This window comes from Mus pahari, chromosome 1 (genome assembly GCF_900095145.1).
Source record: "Mus pahari chromosome 1, PAHARI_EIJ_v1.1, whole genome shotgun sequence".
Classification (NCBI taxonomy): Eukaryota; Metazoa; Chordata; class Mammalia; order Rodentia; family Muridae; genus Mus; species Mus pahari.
Window position 1 is genome coordinate 91,893,484 of NC_034590.1, and position 22,031 is coordinate 91,915,514.

The 22,031-nt window shown below is 47.8% G+C and overlaps 1 protein-coding gene across 2 annotated transcripts in view; it reads left to right on the top strand.

The window, feature by feature from the left end:
* Window positions 1–3,124: 3,124 nt before the first annotated feature.
* Window positions 3,125–22,031, top strand: part of Prkcb (protein kinase C beta) — a 339,591-nt gene continuing 320,684 nt past the window's right edge. Inside the window, exons 1-2 of one of the 2 annotated variants that reach the window (XM_021195974.2) lie at window positions 3,125–3,525; window positions 4,527–4,558. In XM_021195974.2, the coding sequence (XP_021051633.1) occupies window positions 3,353–3,525; window positions 4,527–4,558 (205 nt within the window). In that variant the 5' untranslated portion in view covers window positions 3,125–3,352. The remainder of the gene's footprint in view (window positions 3,526–4,526; window positions 4,559–22,031) is intronic. The other variant, XM_021195965.2, reaches the window with a different exon arrangement.

Here is a 22,031-nt window from a genome sequence, read left to right on the forward strand (position 1 = left end):
GAAGTCTACCAAATGCCCAGCATTTACTCCTTAATGGGTAGAGGTGACCAGAATGGGGGCCCTGGTGACCTGGACACACGCATTCATCTTCTTCTCTTCAGGCTTGTGGAACACCACGTCATGTTGTCCTCCCTTGCTTCATCGTCTCAGAGGACCTCTCCACTGCTCTCTCTGCCTCCATTCTCCTTGTCTAAAACCTGTTTCCCATATGGTATCCAGGGTGATCTTTAAGAGGAACCTGTGTTGTATCAGGCCACATCTCATTGTTTAATAGTTGCTGCCTCTTTCCTTTCCTTTCCTTTCCTTTCCTTTCCTTTCCTTTCCTTTCCTTTCCTTTCCTTTCCTTTCCTTTCCTTTCCTTTCCTTTCCTTTCCNTTTCCTTTCCTTTCCTTTCCTTTCCTTTCCTTTCCTTTCCTTTCCTTTCCTTTCCTTTCCTTTCCTTTCCTTTCCTTTCCTTTCCTTTTCTCTTCCTTCATTTTCTTTTCTTTCTTTTTTTGTTTTGTTTTTCAAGACAGGGTTTCTCTGTGTAGCCCTAGCTGTCCTGGAACTCACTCTGTAGACCAGGCCGGTCTCGAACTCAGAAATCTGCCTGCCTCTGCCTCCCAAGTGCTGGGATTAAAGGCGTGCGCCACCACGCCCGGCACTGCTGCCTCTTTTCTATCCCAGACACAGAGACCACCTTGCTTTTGTCCAGCATGATGGGCTAGATCCTTTGTCATTGTTCTTTTATCTATTTAGAAAATTCTAGCCTCAGACAGGGCCATGGCTGCTCACCATCACTTCATTCAAGCTTTCTCTTAGATGAGCCTAGTTATAAAGGGCTTCCTTGGATACTGTTATTTTTTTCACCATAATTTATGATTTATAATTATATGATTTATTTTTCTTTACAGGACAGATTTTCACACCACTTGGTAGAGATTTGTTAATTGATAGATTATCATTCCTCAGTCTTATTAATTGGTTTATAAGTTCCATGAAGGCAGAACCTTTTGTCTGGCTTATTTTAGTGTCTGGAATAGCATATGCAATTTTTGTTGAATGAATGAACAAATGAATAGATGAACTCAGAAGTGCAAACTCCATTGTCTTCCACCACCAGAGAACTTATAATTTGGATATTTAGGTAAAATACTATAGTGTGAACTATAAAAAGAAAGGAAGATCATTGGGCTGGCAAAACAAAACAAAACAAAACAAAAAACAGTATTCAAAGGCCACAGTTTGACCTTTAACCTATAGAGATCTGGGTCCAACGGGAACTTGATTCCCCGACCTCTCTTCACACAGCTCTTCCAGGAATGGAATAGCTTTTAGGACAGCAGCAATGCGTCTCCAGGCCTAGACACCATGAGGTAGTTTGTTGTTACAGACCAAAGTCACTCAGAGCACTTGGTTCAAAAGACAGGATGTGGGCTGTGTGCCTCCAGTTCATCTTTCAAAGGAAATCTCCTTCAGCAGCAATGTCTCCTGGGATGTTTTCCCAAGTCTCCCTGGGAGGTGCTGGGGCCTCTCAAAAGACTAAGAATAGCCAGGGACATCCAGTTTCCCAAACATGCCAACCTTAAAAGTGAATGCTATTTTTCCCTTGTTACCTTTGCATTACTATGTAGGAGAAGGACACTGTATTATTATAGGTATAGCTCACCATGCAGTTGTTAGACACCTCACTGTGACTCCCCGCTCAGGATCTCCCAGTAAGAATTGTCAGAGTGGTATCCAGGCTCTGCCACTACAGAGGCCCACCCCTTTGTCACCAGTGTGCTTTGTAGTCAGGACAGACACCATTGCACAACCCCTTAGTCACTTCCATCTCACTATGCCTATTCACAAAACTTACCTGGTCTATACAGATTATGGCTGTGACCGAATGAGACAGTGCACAAGCCTCTCTGACACCCCGCACTAGTGATGTATGTCTAGTTTTAATTTTTGCACATTTACAGGTCATGGTACAGGTAACCTTCCTCCATTCTGCTATTTACTCAAGCAGCACTCACTGGGCTTGTAGGAGCTGTCAGATGCTAAACTCCACACCAGGAGACGTGAAGGTGTCATTGACAATGCTCAGGGCATGTGGAAGAGTTCCGTCAGATGCTATTTTCCATCCCCAGGGTGTAGAGCATCACAGCAGAGGGAGATTTAGGTGCAGTGCCTTATATAACACCCAATGTCGTATCATTGGTTATCCTCCCATCCTTCAGGTAGCATCAAGGGGAATATGGCATTGGATATTAATGTTCCCTGAACATTTGAAATCTCTTCTAACAAATACAAGGCAGCCCCAGGTGTGAGGACAGCACCTAAGGGGATCTTAACCCACACAAACCTAGGCATTTCCAACCACATAGACTTTTGTTTTAACAGACTGCACAAGTATGACCAGAAGGGACCAAAGTGAATGAAATGTAGGGAAACATTTATTAAATTTGTCTCCCCTCATCATTAGTCCAGCCATTTGGGGGTTGAGGAAACTGTCTTTTTGTGGAGAGAGTTCTCTTCTAAGGGTTCGAGCAAGCTGAGACAAGTCTTTGTGGTGGATATATACATACATATGTATATATGTATACTCCTCCCCTACCTCTGCAGACCGTGGTGTGTGTGTGTGTGTGTGTGTGTGTGGCCACAGGCCTCTCCGGATGAGTGACAATGAAAGCCCATCCCTCCAGGAGACGCATGCCGAATGACCAATGGGATGATGGATGGAGGGTGCTGGGTACCAGTCTCTGCAGAGGCCAGGGTGAAACTGGCTGCGTCCAGCCTGTTCAACTCTCATCTCCTTGAGCCCCTTGGGTCCTTAGGCGTTCAGTCATTGCTGGGTCACCCGAGGTGCTCATCTTAACGCACCCCAGGGCCTAGGACAGGGTGCCAGGGGCGCGGCTCAGATCTGTCCAGCGCAGTCTGCGGTCCTCGCGCCGCAGCGCTGCAGCTAAGAACACTTGGCTGGGAGGCCTGCGGGTTGCGGTGTACGTGTGTGTGTGTGTGTGTGTGTGTGTGTGTGTGTCTTTGCTGGTGGTGCCGATATGTAAAGCAGCTGGCGCTCTGGGCGGGGCCTGGGCTCCATGCAAATGAAGGAGGCGGGGTTATACTGGGGCTCCGCCTCCCTCCCCCGCAGCTGGGGCCAGCGGTGCCAAGCACAGCTGGACCAGCAGCAGCAGCTGGGCGAGTGACAGCCCAGCTACGCGCGCGCGGCCGCCGCCAGAGCCGGCGCGAAGGGGCAGCGCGGCCCTGCGGTCCCCGGGCGGCAGCAGCGGCCGCCTAGTCCCGCGCCTCTCCGGGCTTGCAGCCCCGCGGTCCCGCCGCCCCGGGGCCGCCACCTCTCGGGGCTCCCCCCAGTCCCCGCGCGCGCAAGATGGCTGACCCGGCTGCGGGGCCGCCGCCGAGCGAGGGCGAGGAGAGCACGGTGCGCTTCGCCCGCAAAGGCGCCCTCCGGCAGAAGAACGTGCACGAGGTGAAGAACCACAAATTCACCGCCCGCTTCTTCAAGCAGCCCACCTTCTGCAGCCACTGCACCGACTTCATCTGGTGAGAGTGCGCCGCGCGGGCCACCTGCCTGGGGCCCTAGAGGGCAGCGACACGCATGGGGACCCCTGTTGTTGCCCCCGGGGGGAGGAGCCGTGTGATCATCCCCATCCCGCTGGACCCTTCTGCCCTGCGATCCCGGATGGCCAGTCCCTCAGGTGCTGGGTCCTCTGGTCCCAGACGGCTGGCCGCCAGGCACCTCCTGCCCTCTTGCACTCTGTCGCCCGAGCGCCTAGGGACAGCGCTGCAGGCGCCTTTTCGACACCTGGCTCAGGACGCAGTGTGGCTGTCCCTCCTCGGCAGGGCAGCTCCGCGGGTGTCTTTCTCGCCTGGGGTTCCCGATCTTTCTGCCTTCTTCCGGGCTCGAGGAGCTCTCACCCTCACCCCTCCTTTCCGGGGCAGCTCCCTGGGGTGTCCTCTACTTCCCCGGGGCGTGGAGCATCCTTCCCTCTGCGTCCCTAGAGCAGTGCCCTGGGCTATCTCTTACTTCTCCTCCAGAGTCCTGAGCTCCCCTTTCATTCCTTGGTCCTCACCCTCACGTCGCTACAGGGCCCCTTTCTTCCCTTTGCCCCTCCAGACATGGGGCGATCTTTCCTCCCGCCCCCTAGCCCCTCAGGGGATACCACCGTGGTGAAGTCCCTCTCATCCTCCCTCTAGACAGGTCCTTTTCTCTTTCCTAGAGGGTACTCCCGGCATCTCCTTAGGCAGATATCCAGCCCGCCTTCCGCCCCCACCCGGACGGAAATGCACCCTCGCATTCTGCCACCTGGTGGTCGTGGTCTCCTCTGTACTGCAGGGGAGATGTGAGGTGGGGGTTACTGCCAAGCTCCGGTAGGGTAGTGTACCTCCCAATCCCATCCAAGGTGGAAGACACCTTGGAGACTGGATTGTAGCTAGGAGGTTGCCCCTAGGGTACAGGGACAGTGGGAAGGGAGAGGGTGACTGTGTGAAACTAGCTGGTAACTGGACCCCTCAGACTGATACTCCTCCTTGTGCTTTTACAGGGGCTTCGGGAAGCAGGGATTCCAGTGTCAAGGTAGGCTTTGTGGTGCTGTGGATGCCGATGGTGGGAAGAGAGAGTAATACAGACTTCAAAGACGTGGCCGAGTTAGGCAGAGTGAAGTAATCCTGCCTGTCAGAGTGACCTCCCAGGCTAGGAATCCTTCACCACAGAAGGGTCCTTTTAAGGGGTGTGTATTTGGGCCAATGATGCACCATCCAAGAAAGGGCAGTGGAGCTCCTGGAAGGCCCTAAGTCAAAAAGTGCATCCATCCCACTGCCATCTGAGCATTCTCTTGGGACCACCAGCTCTGCTTAAGAAATGAAATGTCTTCAAGGACTCTTGTGTGTGGAGGGAACCTCTTTCTTCCTAATTCCAGCCCTTTCTTGCTCCCTTATCTCCCAGTAGGAGGGTCTGCCTCTTTGCCCTGCTTTGCAGGTGGCTGCCTCCTCTGCAGATGGTGTATCCCCCTAGAGAAGTGACTGTGGTTTCCCCTGGGCCTCCTCTCTCTTTGAAAGGGGAGGTTCCAGATGGGGTGCCTCTGGGATCCTGCCTGAGGTTGACCTTTTTAACATCTGAGGAGGCACAAGAAGGACTCCAAGAGACTGCTTACCTGGGTTCTTGATTCTGGCTCGAGAGCCATGATTTCAACCAGGGGTGCCTAATCAAATATCAGAGACTTGGTGGCCTCTCTTATATCTAGGGTTTGTGCCTACAAGATGGACTGTGGACTGAGGAATGTAGCTCAGGAGAGCGCTTGCTTTGTGCCAGAGAGGCTCTGACACAAAATGGGAGAGGGGGAAAGATAGGTTTTAAATTTTATTTCTATAGATGTGGTTTTGTTTAACTCTTAGAATGCTATAAATAGTTTGTGAATTTCTCTCTCTGTCCCCTCTGTCTCTGTCTCTGTCTCTGTCTCTGTCTCTGTCTCTGTCTCTGTCTCTGTCTCTGTCTGTCTCTCTATCTCTGTCTGTCTGTCTGACTGTCATCTGTCTGTCTGTCTGTCTGTCTGTCTCTCTCTCTCTTTCTCTCTCTCTCACACACACACACACACACAAACACACACGACATTCAACTTGTTGAATACTGATTCTACTTTCATGCTGAATCGATCATTTGGAACTGAAGTCACCCGTTTACCAGAGCAGACACTCACAGCTTTGCCTCTGTGCAACACTGGTCTCCTACTTCTGACCCTCTTAGCCTCTTGAATTTACTGGTTTGTTTCGCCCCTCTCCCTTTAGGTTTGGTCAGAAGTGGTTCTGTATCTTCTCTTCCTAGCACCTTCCCCTCCTACCTTTTCCTTCCCCTTCCTATCTCCCCCTTCCGTGTTCCCACTCAGATTCACTTTGTGGCCAGACTGACCTTGACCCGGATGTTCTTCTGTCTTCCTGTATTAGTCTCCCAGGTGTTGGGAATACAGGTATTCTCAGGGTTGAGTTGCCGTCCTCCACCCTGTGAACTGGCCTTAAATCTGGAGAGGAAAGCATGTGGGTGTGGACTGACTTGAAGTGAGACAGTAGTGCCCATGGATAACTGCCTTGGACCATTGCGCTGCATGCATAATCAAAAGACCCCAGTGCTCAGAGGTGGCTTTGGGACGTGCATGGGCCTGGCTGCCCTAAGCTGAAGGCTTTTACTGAGTTCTGGAGTGGGACAGGAAGTTTCTAGCCTCCTCTGCTGAGATCTGGAGCCTCAGTTTTACACAGCACATGGAAGGACTGCAAAGTCCCTGCCGGTGGCAACGAGTCAGGCAGGTGGCACCGTCTGGATGGTTTTCTAGAACTTCATCTCACTCTCACCGAGAGTGGATCGGTGTTGGGACTGTGGAATCTGTGAGGTTGCCTTTCACTTGCATGAATTGGTTTCTGTTTTTGTCTCTTGCCGAGGTCAGGGGTGATTTTTAAAACACTGCTTCTGTGGCTCTCCTGTACCACCTGCTCTGCTGTTATTGATGGCTGGGAAAGTCAGCTTTGGAATGTGCGGGGGACGGCACATATGGAGCAGGAGATCCTTTTATTCAAAGCCTAGGAATTTTTTTTTTTTTTTTTTGGCACAATGAGAAAAAAATCAGAATGAAAGTTTTCAAGAAGTATGATCAACTTTAGGGATAAGACTTTTTTCGAAGCTGGCATAGTGCCTCGTGCGTTCGACTCCCTGGGTTCCAGGGAACAAAAGGAAAGGGGAGGGGCGATAGGTATTTTCAAAATCATTTCTCTTTTCATTTTTTCACTCCTTAGCTCTCTGAACATCTGGCCATCTGACTTGGAGTGGGTAGGGGGAAGAGGAGGTGGTGCAGATTGATGATGGGCCCTGAACTGAGCTGCTTAGTGTGGGGCACAGCCCAGAAGGCGGGGAGGGAGTTTATCCCTGGTACACAGTGTTGCTTGGGACTAATTCTGGAACCACAGATGAGCTCCTTTTATATGATTATTTTCAGTACCTGGTGCATGATATCTTACCTTAAAGTGAATTTACTTAAATAGGACGAACATTATAATAGAAAACGAACAGAGTTTATTCTTTTACCTAAGTCAACAGTTCAGAGGTCTGGTCCTTCAGTTTTCTATGCTGCTGTCCTAGGGAGCAATAGTTATCTCACAGCTCAAGAAGATACTGGATTCTCCAGGCATCAGGCCTCCTTTTAGCCAGCTGGAACAGGAACGGGACAAAATAAGTCAAAAGATACATCATTTTCAGTGGTTCTTAGGGATGCTGCCTTGAGAGACTTTGCTATATACTCTATTTATTGGCTAGAGTGGAACCCAACGCATGTCCACGCCTTGTTGCAAGCAAACCTACAGGACAGTAGTGTTCAGCTTAGGTAACAGGCTCCCAGTCAACAGTGGAGGGAGGGGTCTTTCCATCTCAAAGGTGGTGGAAGCAGAGATTGGCTAACCCCTCAGGAGGGTGTGGGAGGATCCCAAGATTAAGAAGCCCTTGCCACTGTCCCAATGCTCCAGTAGCTGTCATGGAAATTGGAGCACAGGACAGATCATCCAGGAACCACAGGGAACTACAGACTTTTATAGACTTGGGAAGCTTTCTTAAGAATAGACTTCTTGCTTTTGTACAGCTAAAGGACAAAGCTCTCGGTTAACTGCCACTGACTTACCCACCTCTCCTCCCTCTTTCTTTGATAATGCCTCTGCTGACAGAGGATCCCTCTTGTGAAATTGCACACAATTTTGGTTTAGAAATGGGACCCATTATACCACAGGACAAACCTTTCTTTCTCCAAGGCATTCTTTTAACAATCCTAGAACCTGCACGCTGTGCTTAAATTCTAATCAACTCACTAATCACTGGGAGGAATTCAACTTTTATCCAAAGAAAGACTTTGCAGTTTGGCAGAGAGGAAACTTTTTTTTTTTTGTTAAAGGAAGTTATCTCAGTAGGAATAGAGAAGCTTTAAGATGTTCAGATCTAGATTTTTTAAAGCACTTGATTGGAACCAGACAGACTTGGACTCTGATCCCTGATCTTCTATCTGCTCACGGTGTGACCTTGGGGGGGGGGGTCCTTCCCTACACTGTAACCTTGCTCACCATCTTGGTGAAAGAGGACACAGTGTCTCCTTTGTAGAGCTCTGGGGTAAAGTAAGTAGGTAAGGAGAAATATCTACCTAAACAACTCAAAGTAAGATGATCGGCAGTACTTGATTAGTGGTGGGAAAATGTGCCGAAGCAGGGCAGAGCTGACTGGGACTCGGGAAATGACTGTGCCTGTTTCATGTGCTCACATGGGTGTGTTTCTATGAGACTTCGGGTAATATCAGCCAGTATATACTTTAGTGTCTGGACCCAGAGCGCACGGTTTCCCTCATGAGAAAGATCTGAACTTGCCTTGGACTCTCAAAAAGCCCGGGGCCACGGTTTTTCTGACTATAAAGAACTAGACTTAATGACTCTAACAAGGAAGCCCCTTTCCCTTCCCTTGGTGAATTCAAAAACATGTTTTTAGCTTCTTGTTTGAATTATTTTAAAAAAAAAGAGAAAACTAAGTGTCATGTGAACCTACAGTTGTCGTCTTCCCTCAATAGATACGCTATAGAATACAAGTTTTAATGTAGTTTATCGTTAACATATACAGATTAGAATATGCAATTAAAACAACAATCAACAATTATATGAATTGGGGTTAGAGGTGGCTCAGTGGAAGTACATGCAAGGTCTTGGGTGCTATCCCCCACCTTGAAAGACAAAAGGACATGGGAATTATTAACTCAAAGGTAATTTTATTGTGGCCACACCTGTCTCTGTGTGCTTATATTGTTACAGAGTAGTATGGGTTGAACGTTCTCAGTCGACTGAGAATCAGCAAGTCACACTGCAAAGTGGTAACCATGGCCTTAAGTGGCTCTTCCCCTCCCCCTGAAGCTTTGTTACTGAACAGTGGAACACCTTCCCAAGTAAATACCGAAAATATGACCTTTGGAAAGATGGTTGGTGTGATAAACAAGTTCTTTGACACTAATGCAAAACTATATTATTTCCAATACTAGTGATTCTCCAGGCCCTACCTGACCAGATGAAGCATGTTAATAGTGCATCGGAGTCAGTGTGAAAAGCCACAAGAGTGCGACTGGTCAGAGATAGCCGAGCATTTGAAGTTAATGTATATAGGGCTGGAGAGGTGGCTTAGTGGCTCAGAGAGTGCACTGCTTCTGCAGAGGACCCAGAGTCGGGTTCTGTCACCCACAGCAGGTGACCCACAGCAGGTGACTCACAGCAGGTGACTCACACAATCGCACCTCCAAGGGGGGACGCTATGCTTCCAGTCTCTGTAGGCACCTGCATTCACATGTATGTGCACCGCCCCATACACATAATTCAAGATAATAAAAAATAATCTTAAAAAGAAAATGACTTACATCCATGTTGATATTGGAGTCTTTCTCTGCCTCTCCCCATTTCTCTTCCATTCTGCCTCTGTTTCTTTCCCTACCTGACATGTGCACACACATATAAAAACAGATCTGTATGTCATAAATTTGAGATTATGCATGGTGCTACGTTTTAGCCAGGGGGAGTCCCATCATCAAGTACCATTTCAAACTCATGTCTGGTCTCTTGATTCTGCAAACCAGTTTGTTCTTGGTAGGCAGCAGGATGAGCTAGAAAATTCACCTCCTAGGTTGATGCTTTCCAATGCTAGGACCCTGGCCATTTCCCAGATTTTCTTCTTCTTCTTCTTCTTCTTTTTTTTTTTGTAGTATGAAATTATTGACTTCATTCATCCAGTCTCTCTAGTTGAAGCTGTGTGATGTTCCATAGATGGAATGTTAGGCCTTTTTTATGGAGACTACAACATCCCCAGTGTTTACGTGTGACATTTGGAAGTGTGATGTCTGCTTGAAAGTCCTGTAGGAAATTTGTCTTTTAACCATACACACCCGTTTACCTACTTTCCCACATATCCATTCATGCATGCATGCATGCATGCATCCATCCTTCCACTCACTGACCCTTCTATCCATCCAAGCATCCTTTAAAGACGTATCTAGTAACTAACTTCTATGTGTATGGAATAATTTTAGGTGACAGTGCCCAACAGTGAAAGCTACTGTGAAGATTTCTCATGTGGTAGTATAGGAAGGGGAGATATGACTTACCACAGTGATTTTTTTTTTTTTAACCAAGATTTAATTTTACCTTGATGGAAATCTATCAGATGCTACAAGAATGTTTCATGAGAGGGTAACCTATGTAATGTTTCAAGGTAGAGTTGGGATCATTCCATTTAAGAATGAAGCAGCCCAAATTCTCACTCTCCATTCTGAGTTGTCAAGGATCCAGCGCTAATAACCTGTATTGTGATGTATGTAAAGATATGCATAATCTCAGAGACATTCTTGGGGGAGCCCCCAGCTTTCTATTTCTCTCCTGTTTCCTATCAGGAGAGAGTTCTTAGACAAGGGATCTCAAGATGAAGTCTTAGCGTGACAGCCAGAAAGTTCCAGATCTCCACAGTAACTCAGATAATGAGCTGACTTCCTTTTTGTCTAGGGGTTACAGTTTGAGGTGGCTGTTCTAAAGCAGAGAAAATAGACAATTCCAGGGGTGGTAGATCAAGTCAGCTGGTAGATGTGAATGTAAATACAAAGAAAGAGTGGGCATCAAGGGATTTGTCAGCTGAAATCCAGTTTCAGGGACTTGAGGCTGCGTGCATGGCCCCAGATACTATATGGTACCAGTCCTCTGCCTTACAGTTTCTTTCTCTTTTGGAAGTGATATTTTTGAAGTAGTTTCACTGTTAACAGCATTGAAGCACACATGGAGAAAGATGCTGTGTTGGCTCTCTTCCCATCTTTCTGATTTCATTTGGGAGAGTGTTTCACGTTGGAGCTAACATGTCTTTAATGACTACACAGACCTGCAACCTGGTAAATACCCACAGAGTATTCTCAGTGAGAGCGGGAGGGCATTTTCATTTGTTCCTGCAGAGCACCTTGCTTCTTTGATGATTCATTTGTTTTCCACAGTTACCTACCATTGAGTCAGTCTTGTTCTACCCTGCCTTTAGTTTAGTACTAGCTGCACTTCCTTGTGACCAGGCAAGGGGCACTTCAGTGATTTTCTTGGAAGTTCTTGGATGTGCTGGAGGAAGCTCAGAGATCCAGATGTCTCAGCCTTCTGCCTTCTGAGTGGTGAGATTACAGGCATATGCCACCAATGATTCTGTCTCTCCATGACTCTGTTTCCTGAGGGCAGGTAAAACATAATTCTAAGAAGAGAATACCCATCCTGCTGTTTGCCTAGTTCTTCCTCCATCCATCTCAGTTATATACTCGTGCATTGAGATCCTACCACATATAGGGTGCTGTTCTAGGCATTGGAAGCAGAGTAGGAAACACAGTACCCACCTTCATGGAATTAGCATCAAAATAGAAGGACAAGAATATAGAGAGTGTAGAATGAACACATAGTACACAGCTACACTGCAGTAAGGACGTTGAAGAGAAAGATGACACAGTTCTTGTGAAGGAAGTATATCACATGACTGGTTAGTTCTGATTCAAAGTGCTCTACAAAGGGTGTAAAAACACTTAGTGTGGCCTCACTATTCCTTGGAGAGAGGTAGAGAGGATTACATAGATGAGGTGACATTTGAGAACAGTTTTACCATAAGAGTAGGAGTTCCTAGAGTGACAAGGGGGTGGGGACAGAAGAGAGTACATGTGGAGCTATGGAGGATTGAGAACAGGGTGCCTGCAGGGAACAGGAAGAAGGGTGTGTGGGAGGAGTTGGTGGGAGATGATGGTCACAGAGTCATGCCCTAATGTTTGGCTCTGATATGGGCAGCCTGGCCACTAGGAAGTGTTTGTTGTCATTGTCTTAAGGTGGTGTGTGTGTGTGTGTGTGTGTGTGTGTGTGTGTGGCAGGGGTGTTCATAGTGAAGTGGCCAAATGCCTTCGATCCAGCATGAGATGCCGTTTGAAACAATCAGCTGTGACTCAAATCCTGAAGTTCCAGGCTTTGGAGGTCAGCTGGGATGGAGGACACAGCTACTGAAGGGTGATAGGGACCCAGCAGCTGAGTGCGCAGGGACCACTGGTATGTTTTGAATCCTAAAGAGACATTTGGAATTTCTTGTCCACCATATTGTTGACTGTTTTATTTTGGGGTGGTGGTGGTGGTGGTGGTGGTGGTTGCTGGGTTATTTTTGTGGTGCTAACAATAGGGATGCTTCTCTTTCATTGCGTCCTTTTGGCACAGAGGACCATAGAAATGATTCTTCCTCTGAAAGGAATCCTCCCACTTCTCTCTCTCCCCGTGCTGCTGCCAATCACCCAACAGCACATGCTGATGGAGCACGTGTGGGGCAATGGTGACAGGTATGTGCTTGGGGGACAGAAAAGGTTTTGACTGAGGGCCGTGGAGCTTCGTAAGAGGGCCTGCTGTGCAAGTATGAGAGACTGAGTTTGAATGCTAGTAACCTAAGAGTTGCACGGGGCAGAGACAAGGATCTCTGCAGCTTGCTGACCACCAGCGTAGCTCCAGGTTCAGTGAGAGACTGTCTCAGAGGAATAAAGTGGAGACTGATGGAGCAGGACACTGAACATCCTCCTTTGCCTTCCACGTGCGTGTGGACATACACACTTGTATGTACATATATGCACATGTACACATGCCCAAAGAGGTGGGGGGGGTGGCTTAAATCTTGGTCTCTGACTATGGACCTTGACTTAGCCTCTCGAGGCTTCTGTTTCCTCATAGGGACAGGGGATCTGGTTTCCGGGGCTCTTGTCAAGTGTCCCATGGTCATCTTGGTTGACACACAGAAGGCCGTTCATGCATGGCGGGTGTCGCTCTTCTTGGTTAGGTCCTCTCCTTGTCCTTTCTGGGGCTGTGAGATGAGTCCTCCCTGTCAGGAGATGACTGGGGAGTGGACGTGCTGACCCTGCCTGCTTGGCAGCTGACCATGGAGCTGAGAGAGCACAGCTCAGCAGGGACAAGAGAGGTGATGTGAGAAGGGCTGAGTGTCAGGCTGTCTGCCCAGTGGTACTTTCATTAGTTGAATTGAGACCGGTGGGTGAGTCCCCATCTGCCCACTTTTGAGACTGTATTGATAGCATTTCAACGTCAAACAGATTTCTGATTCTTCACTTTTCCTTTCTCTTTGTTCCCTTGGTGGTTGGTACTGATCTCCCGTAGTCCAGACCAGCCTCCAGGCCTCTAACTTGCCGATGCTGTGTTTGAACTCCCAATCCTTCTGTCTCCACCTCCTGAGATCTGGGCTGTATCTATCTCTCCTTTTCAGTGTCAGTTCTTTTACCTTTCCAAGGATTTTTTTTTTTTTTTTTTTGGTCTCTTCAGGGCTGAAGATACTTGCGAACAGCATGTAGGAGCTGGAAGCTGCAATCTGAAAGATGGTGTTTTATGATTGTTATGGTTAGTTCTTAGGTTGGGAACCGCCCTGTCCTTTGTATTGGTGGGGACCACTCGTTAGAATGCATATACATACAATTTCTTTCCCTTCCACTCTCTCTCTACTTCCCTCTGTGTGTTTATGTGTGTGTTTCAGACAAAGCCTCACTGAATAGCCCAGGCTGGCCCTGAACAGCCCAGGCTAGCCCTGAACTCACCATCATCATGATCTTCATTGCCTAAACTTCCTGAAGCCAGTCTGATTTTTCTCTCCAGGGCCGTCTCCCCTGACTGTCTCCCATTCTCAGGCAGTGGCAGGATCGAAGCCAGGATCTCTGCCTTGTGATTGTTCCTTTTTTTTTTTTTTTTTTTTTAAGTTACCTCTCCTGCCTTCATAGCTCAATTTGAAGCAAGATCCCTTTCAATATGGTAACTGATGGCAGCCCTTTGAGGCACACACAAGGAGTAGAAACCATGTCTCCTCTCCACTGCTGACCTGTGACACCAGAGAGGTCACTGCCACACTGAGACTGCTAGTTTGGGTTTGAGGGTCATGAGAACTGGGGTTTCATCCATGAGTAAGACTGTTGGCCTCTATTGACCAGGGCCACCTTACCTACCTTTCATACAAAGCCTTTGATTCTCCTCCTGCTGGGGAGGGGCACCTAAGACCTTGTTTCTGAAGCCTTTGTATGGCTCAGGCTTCGCTTGTCTATGCTCTCCAGGGTCTTCTCCTGGGTGACTGCTTCCCAGTGCTCTCCTCGCTTTCTCTCTTCTGGGCAGAGACTATCTGTCCTTTGTGATTCCGATGCTTTGCTTGGCGTTCACCACGCCACGGGATGTAGCTGCTTGTTAGCCATTTTACCCAGGAAGTCCTTATTTTACTTCCTGAAGACAGAGTCTTGCTAGCCCCGTCTGACCTCAGGCTTGCCATTCTCCTTCCTCAGCCACACACCAATGACACTTGGCCAGAAGACCCAGGCTTCTAAGCTACTGAGGCTGGTCTTGAAAAATGTTAGCTGGGGCTTTTCAGCTCTGCATACGGAAGTGACATCTTTCTGGGAGACAGGCACCTTCTGGCGTCACCATTGAAGGATGGTGCTGTTTGTCTCCTTAGGGGTGACATCTGCTTCCTGTTTCAATGTTGCCTAGCTGCTGAAAACGATAATAAAGAAGCCAGGGCATTCTGACAATTTTCCCACCCAATAATTTAGTTCTGTTAATGCTTGGAGAACTGGAGTTCACAAACTATATTTAGAACTTAAAAATGTAAAACTCTCTATTAGTCAAGGTATTAGTGGGGATCTCTTAAAGCTACTGTAATGGATAAGGCTCAGAGTCTCTGAGGTTTAACAGAACATTTGCATCTCATTTGCATCAGAGACATCACCCCAACCCTCCACGAAGGTGATCCTGACCAGGCAGTTTTCATGTAGGGCCCTAGAGCTCTCTCTCCTTGGACCAGTGAGTTGGGGAGAGAGCATGTGAGAAAACACATTCATTCCACAACCGTTCTGCTCTGGAGGGACACCTGCTACTTCTGCTCACATCTGTGGATCAGAACTGGGGCACAGGGCAACATTGGCTGCAGGGGGCGTGGGGGGAGGCAAGAAAAGGGTGGGCAGAATGAGTGACCAGGTCTGCCTTTAGGAGTAAAGGGAAACAGGTTTTGGTGAACACAATAGATCTTTCCTCAGCCTCCAAAGTTATGGTTTTCTGTCTTCTCTTATAGCTATGTATCCTGTCTTCTCTCGCACTTGACGAGCCAAACTGTGATGTGAAACATTGTATCCCTGTACCTTACCTGGTACACTTTGTGGGGAAAGCAAGTTCTGTCTGTCCCTCCCCCCTTGAATTAATTTAGTTATTCACTTTACATCCTTATCTGTCTGTTTTTAAAGAGTGAGATAAGGTAGCATTCTTACTGTTTTTAGCAGTTAGAACAATCTGGTTCTTGTTAGATTTTCTGGCTCTCTCAATAAACAGGTTGTCAAAAATAAGATTTGTTTGAGCTTTAATTGTGTGTATATGTGTATGTGCATGGAAATGCAGGTGTCTGTGGAGGCCAGAAGAGGGCGTCAGGTTACTTAAAGCTGGTGTTTAAAGGTGGTTATGAACAACCCGATGTAGTGCTGGACCTTTTCTAAGAGTGTTTACTTGCTTGAGCCATCTTTCTAGTTCTTAAAGACTAGGATTTATGTGTGTAGGCATCCTGAACACTATGGTTGATTCAGGGCTAGGCAAGGGTACTTTTATTTATCATTCTTTATATGTAAGTTTTCCTCCCAGCCTCCCAAATCAATGATTCATATTGCATAACAGAGACTGGTAGAGTAAAATAAAGTGATTTTGGTGAGTACTATTTCCTGGGGTCATTAAGTTGGGCTGGGCTCAACCTGGCAGTTTGTGTGTTCTTGGCTGGTCTTAACCACGAACTTGAGCCTCACTTGGGATGTGTGGGACATGGGAGGTTTTTCTTTATTATCTAGTGGGTCACTCCCAGCTTAGGCATGAAGTGGTGGGTACATTCCCCACACATGAGTTGAGGGGACACTCAGAGGTGGGGGAGGGCCTTCTTCTCTTAGCAGAAGCAAAGTGTAAGCTCACTCTCGGGAAAAAAAAAAAAAAAGGAAAAAAAATAGAAGAGAGAATAGACCTTGCTTTTGATGGGGGGAAGCTGTGAATAATTTGGGACGTCTTTGGAATCTAGCACACCAGTTTTAATGTGTCTCTGAAACATGTTCCAGTTTAGTGTCTGTTTCCCAAAATGAACTTGAGCCTACAGCAGGCCACAGTGGAAATGCTTACTGCTCATACCTGGTAAGATGGTCCTTACAGGGAACTGATGGAGCCGAGTGAGATGCTGTATGAGTACAGCCAAGAGCTTAGGACATTTGATTCTTCCACTATTACCACTGGATTCTATAATCAGTTACCCCCAAACACTTGGCACTGTATCCAGAGTGTGAGAGTCAGAGCGAGGAGCACATGCCTCTGCTCCTGAGGAGACAGACATGCAAGGGAGTTTGTATGATACCCTCTGGCCTGTGGGACTGTAGAAGAGTGCAGGGATGCAGACATGGTCTTGTGCCCCCCTGGTTAAGGTCATAGGTCAGACACCTGCCTCGTCACTGATCACATGCAGGGCCTTGGGTGTTTTACTTACTTGCAGTCTTTTGGTTTTTGTCTCTGAAATGAAGACAATGCTTGAGTCTGCTTTCCCAGGGTGCCATTGGATTAGATAAGACTGGGGCATACAGAGAGCATATGAATGCTTGCTGCATGTTAGTGCTGAGAAGGCAGAGATGGTCTCAGAATGTCCCTGTGAAGATGTCCTAATGGGCACCAGTCTCAGCTCTCCTCCCACACCCCCTGGCTGGTATCATTGAGGACAACTGCATGAGGGTGGGTCACTGGATGAATAACTTGATGCCCATAAGGCACTGGGGAAGTAGGAAAGGGAGGTGGTGCAGCCATCAGAATAGGAGACAGAGCTGGTCCCAAGGCTGAGGCTGGGGCGTTTTGTTAGGAAAGGGAGGTATCTCCAGAATAGGAGACAAAGCTGGTCCCATGGCTGAGGCTGGGGAGTTTTGTTAGGACTAAGAGTGTGTGTGTCGAGCAGGGGTGACTGAGAAGAAAGCTGAGTGGTAGATCATTTGCTTAGAGTACACAAGATCCTGCATTTGATCTCCAGGAAAACAACACACACACACACACACACACACACACACACACACTCACACACACATGTACCCACACACTCATGCACATACATGTGCACACACTCACACACAGGCACAGCCATGCACACACATACACATACAAACACTCACATACACATGCACACACATGTACACACACGCATGCACACACACAGAGACATAGAGAGATTTACAGACTATGGGGGCATCAGCATTTTACAACCGACCCATCTCCCCAGCTCCTCTTCTACATTTGGTTTTCACTGATGTGGTTTACCACTCACTGGAGGGCCACGAAATCAATTTAGTAAGTTAGGTACACTATGAAAAATCAGAATAGGAAAACTATCAGAATGCCTCAGCCTTGGGAAGGGTAAGTATGGCTTCATGAATTTTTTATTTCGTGTGTTCCTATGTAGGCTCAGGTGAACTGGGCCAGACATAAATGGTGTTTCTACCGTGGGTAGACAGCATGGTTTGAAAGTCAATCTGAAGAGCATCAAGAAGAAGCAGCCTTGGAGGCTCATGACGTCGGCCCGTGGACTGTGGAGGCTTAATTTATTTTTAGGGATACAAATGCATTGTTTTGAATTCTTCATAATTAGAATTATCCTCTCACTCTAACACACTACCCCAAGATTATTTTGGTCATCTTCCTTGAACACTAACATATCGCAGACAAGTTCCTTTTTCCTCCAAATTGAATGTTAAGTATAGTGTATCACATCTTTACAAATGGAATGAGTGGTTTTGGTAGACCAGCCTGGCCTGAACTTCTGCTGGGGTTAAGTGTCAGGTTGCTGTGACAAGAGGTGTCCAGAGATTGCAAAGAGAAGGAACTGCTTATGGGGGTAACGTGGGCTGCCCAAGAAGTGTTTTATAAGCAGAACCTTCCCGGAGGGAGGAGAGGTGTGTAGGGGCGCACAGAGCAGTCGGGAGGGGTGGCACACACAGTGTGCCAGCATCAAGGTGGGTCAGGTCCCTGAGGTGGGACTCTGCAGAGGACTGCCTCCAGCTGGAGCTTGAATTCACTGTGTTTATATTCTCTGCTGTCCCTGGGTAGGTGGCAGCCCCAATGACAGCTGGCCTCATTCTCTTTCCCTTCTGGCTTTCTCTGATTTGGGGCCCAGGGACCACGGGGGGCCAGAATGCTGCAGATGGGACAAAAAGTCAAGTCCAAGAAAAAAAAAATGAAATCAGGGTTAGGGAGGTGGTGATGAAAAAGAGTTGAGGGAGGGGGAGAGCAGAGGAGAGAAGGAGGGAGGGACAGAGGGAGGGGGAGAGCAGAGGAGAGAAGGAGGGAGGGACAGAGGGAGGGGGAGAGAGGAGAGAAGGAGGGAGGGACAGAGGGAGGGGGAGAGAGGAAAAGAGAAAGGAGAGTGGGAGGGAGGGGGAGAGCAGAAAGAGAAAATGGAGGTGGGGAGAGGAGAGAAGGAGGGAGGACAGAGGGAGGGCTAGAGAGAGGAAGAGAGAAAGAGAGAGGAGAGTGGGAGGGAGGGAGGGCAAAGAGAAAATGAAGAGAGGGGGAGAGAGGAGAGAGAGAGGGAGAGAGGGAAGGAGAGAGATTGATTCTGCAGTCCCTAGAAGGGCCTAATTTGTTGGACAGATGAGTCAAAGGAATTTTCCATTTCCTGGACATCCTCAAGTAAGATTCTTACTGCAGCTGACTCAGGCTGACATTTACTGAGTGCTCACTATGTGCCTGGCACTGTTCTAAGTACTTTACATATATTAACTTATTTAATCAGTGCATCAGCCCCATGCAGCAGCCGCTGCTACTGTTCTTGGAACATGCTGAGAAAAATGGAACCACAAAGACTTGAGAGTTTTTCCAAGCATATACACAGTTACGATCCAAACACAGACCGAGTTTCAGGATTGTTTAAAGGGAAGGTAGTGCGCTGGAAGTGAGGAGGCAACAGTGATGGTGGCAGTGACTATGGCGATGATGCTGATGATGGTCTTGATGATGGTGACGGTGGTGTTGATGACTGTTGATGGTGATGATGATCATGAGGATGCTGCTGCTGCTGCTGCTGGTGTTGACAGTATTGATGGTGGTGATGGTTATGATGATGGTGTTGATGGTGATGATGATGGTGGTGGTGATGACGATGATGACAATGATGAGGAAGCTCCTAATGTTTGAATGCTTTCAATGAGCTGGTCATTTCACAAATTTTACCCCGTCGAGTCTTCACCTTCCACTAAGATCTGCCAATAATATTATCCTCATTCACACGTGAGAGAACTGGCTCAGAGAAGAGAAGCATTTCTTAAAAGAATCGCAGAACCCAGACTGAAGTCAAGGCTCTTTGAATCAGAGTTTGAGTTTCCAGACACCAAAGTGAAAGGTACAAGATGGCCCAGGACGGAAAAGGAGGCACAGGCAGCCTGCAGCAGCCATCAAGAGGGAAACAGGCAGCACTTAAGGGGAAGTCTGGAAAGAACAACGTTTCCGGTTCAGTCTCCCCAGCCGAGGAAGCTTGAACCTCAGTAGATTTTAGTCTTAGTGTGTGTGAGGAGTTTAGAACGCTGTTTTCAAGCTTCTCAATATTCCTATGGCTACGGTCAGCTGAGTTCTTCAGGCCCAAGTGTTCTGCTAGGAGGGTATCTTGAGTGCGATCCAAGTTCCTGAGTCATTTGGAAGGAGAGGGATTGCATACAGTAGGTGCTTTAGTGGGACCTAATACTTCCCCACAGAGCTGAGCTGAAAGGATGTGCCACACATCTCGCTGAAGGCCCGTAGCAGGACAGGAGGCAAGCCCATTAGTAATTCTGCAAGGCAGCTGGGGTCAAGAGGTGTTAAGTGGCCTGCCCAGGACCTCAAAGCTAAGAAGGACAGATGTTTATTTGACTTATGAGCAGGTTACATATCAACAGCCCCACTGTGAATTGTAAATACTTTGAAGTTGAAAGTCAATGCCATTAACCTATGGAACAGCACAGCTTAGCCACCAGCACACTGCATTGAGTGTTACTGCAGCATCGTATGAAGCTACATATGCTGGACAAGGATCACAGTTCCAAGTTCAAAATGGGGTCTTAGAGAATTCTCTGTTTGCTTTCGTACCAACATAAAGTAGAGCAACGCCCTCCGTAGCTTGAACCTCCATACATTGGGGCGTCTCTTTATGTGAACAGAGTGACCAACCAAGGTAGCCATGTTCCTAGACATACAGGTTCATTGGCAGCAGTCTTTGGCCAAGATGTGGGAGGAGGCATAGCTGGGTGTGGGATCTGATGTGGGAAGTCTGAGCTCTTTCCCCAATCCCACCCATAATAACAGGGGCTGGTGGCACAGGGTGGTCTATCTGGCATGTTCACCTACCTGGTGTAGTATAGGGGAAGTAAGACACAATGTGTGCTTCTTCCCTCAAGCACGGTGGTGGACAGACTCATAAGCCAGGGTCTACGGCACACCCACGATAGCTGGGGGGTGGGCAGGGGCAGAGGAGAGGGCACAGCTCATGTCACAGCTCTGGGAGGCTGACACGGGGGCTAAGCTGGTATCTGTGGTTTGAGGGAGAGGAGGAGGAGGTGGAGGAGGAGGAGGAGGAGGAGGAGGAGGAAGAGGAGGAATGTGGGCAAGGCGGGAAGAGGAGCAAGGGGGACGAGACACCGGAGGAAAGAATGTGGTGAAGATCCTGGCTTCAGGCTGACTTGGAGAGGAGATCTTGATGGGTAGGGAGAAAGCAAGGAACCCTGACAAAACGGCTTCTAGGTTCAAAGATGAGCTCAGCTCTTCCCAAGGTTAGAGACTGCCATCTTTTTTAAATTAATAATCATATTTGTATTATTCTTATTACTACTATTAGTGTGTGTGTGTGTGTGTGTGTGTGTGTGTGTGTGCGCGCACACACGTTTGTGCCATGAGAGGCATGTGGAAGTCAGAAGGGAACTTTGTGGGAGTTGTTCTCTCCTTCTACCACGTGGGACCCAGGGGTCTAACTCAGGACATCAGGCTTGGCAGCAAGCACCTTTACCCACTGAGCCATCTTGCTGGCCCAGACTGAGTGTTAAGTTAAGTGAGAGGGGGAAACTAGAGAAACTGAGTAGGGATGGGGCCTGAGGAAGGCAGAGGAGAGGAGAGAGCACAGTGGAAATGTGTGGCAGGGTAGAGCCCGGGTGAAGACTCTTGTCTGAGGACCCCCTGCTCCCCCGAACTCGGAAGGAACGGAAATTGAATGTGAATTCAACCCTGTGGCCTCGTGCAGATTTTTCTGCCCTCAGCTTCTGTCTTCTCCTGTGCAAATGTCCAGGGTAGGATCGACCGTTCGTAGAGGTTGCAATCAAATTCGAAGGCAGCAACCTTGAGGTAGAGTGATTTGGAGAAGAGGGTTCCTTCCCCCTCAGGGCTGAGCTTGAGGAAGGACACTAATTTCTGTACTGACTATGTTAAGTTTGAGACACCTGTGGTATACCCAGGTTATATGTATCCAGAGGTGACTGTGAATACAGACAAATCAGGAAGCCACAATCCGGGAGTTATAATACAAGTTACAGTTTCCCATGTTAGCAATAATGAACTGAAATGCTTGGAAACTGTGAGCGCAAACTTTGTCCTCTTGTTCTGTTTCTTTATGTGACTGCAGAGATGCAGGTATGAAAGTAACTAATAGTCTAAGAGATATTTACAAGTATCTAAACCATATTCCTGGAGGTACTCAAAGGTTCTAATGAAGTATGACATTAAACATGAGATTTAATTAAAAACAATTCTTCTAGTGAGTGGGGGACTGTTGGAGTTTGGAGTTAGTATATTTTAAAACTCCCTCCTGCTTTTCTTCTTCTTCCTCTCCCTCTCTTCTTCTCCCCCTCACATCCCCTGTAATTTTTTTTTTTTGAGACAAGGACTCACTATGTAGCTCAGAATAGCTTGGAATTTCCGTTCCTCCTGCCCTTGAGTGCTGGCATCAGAGTCAGGGGCCACCACAC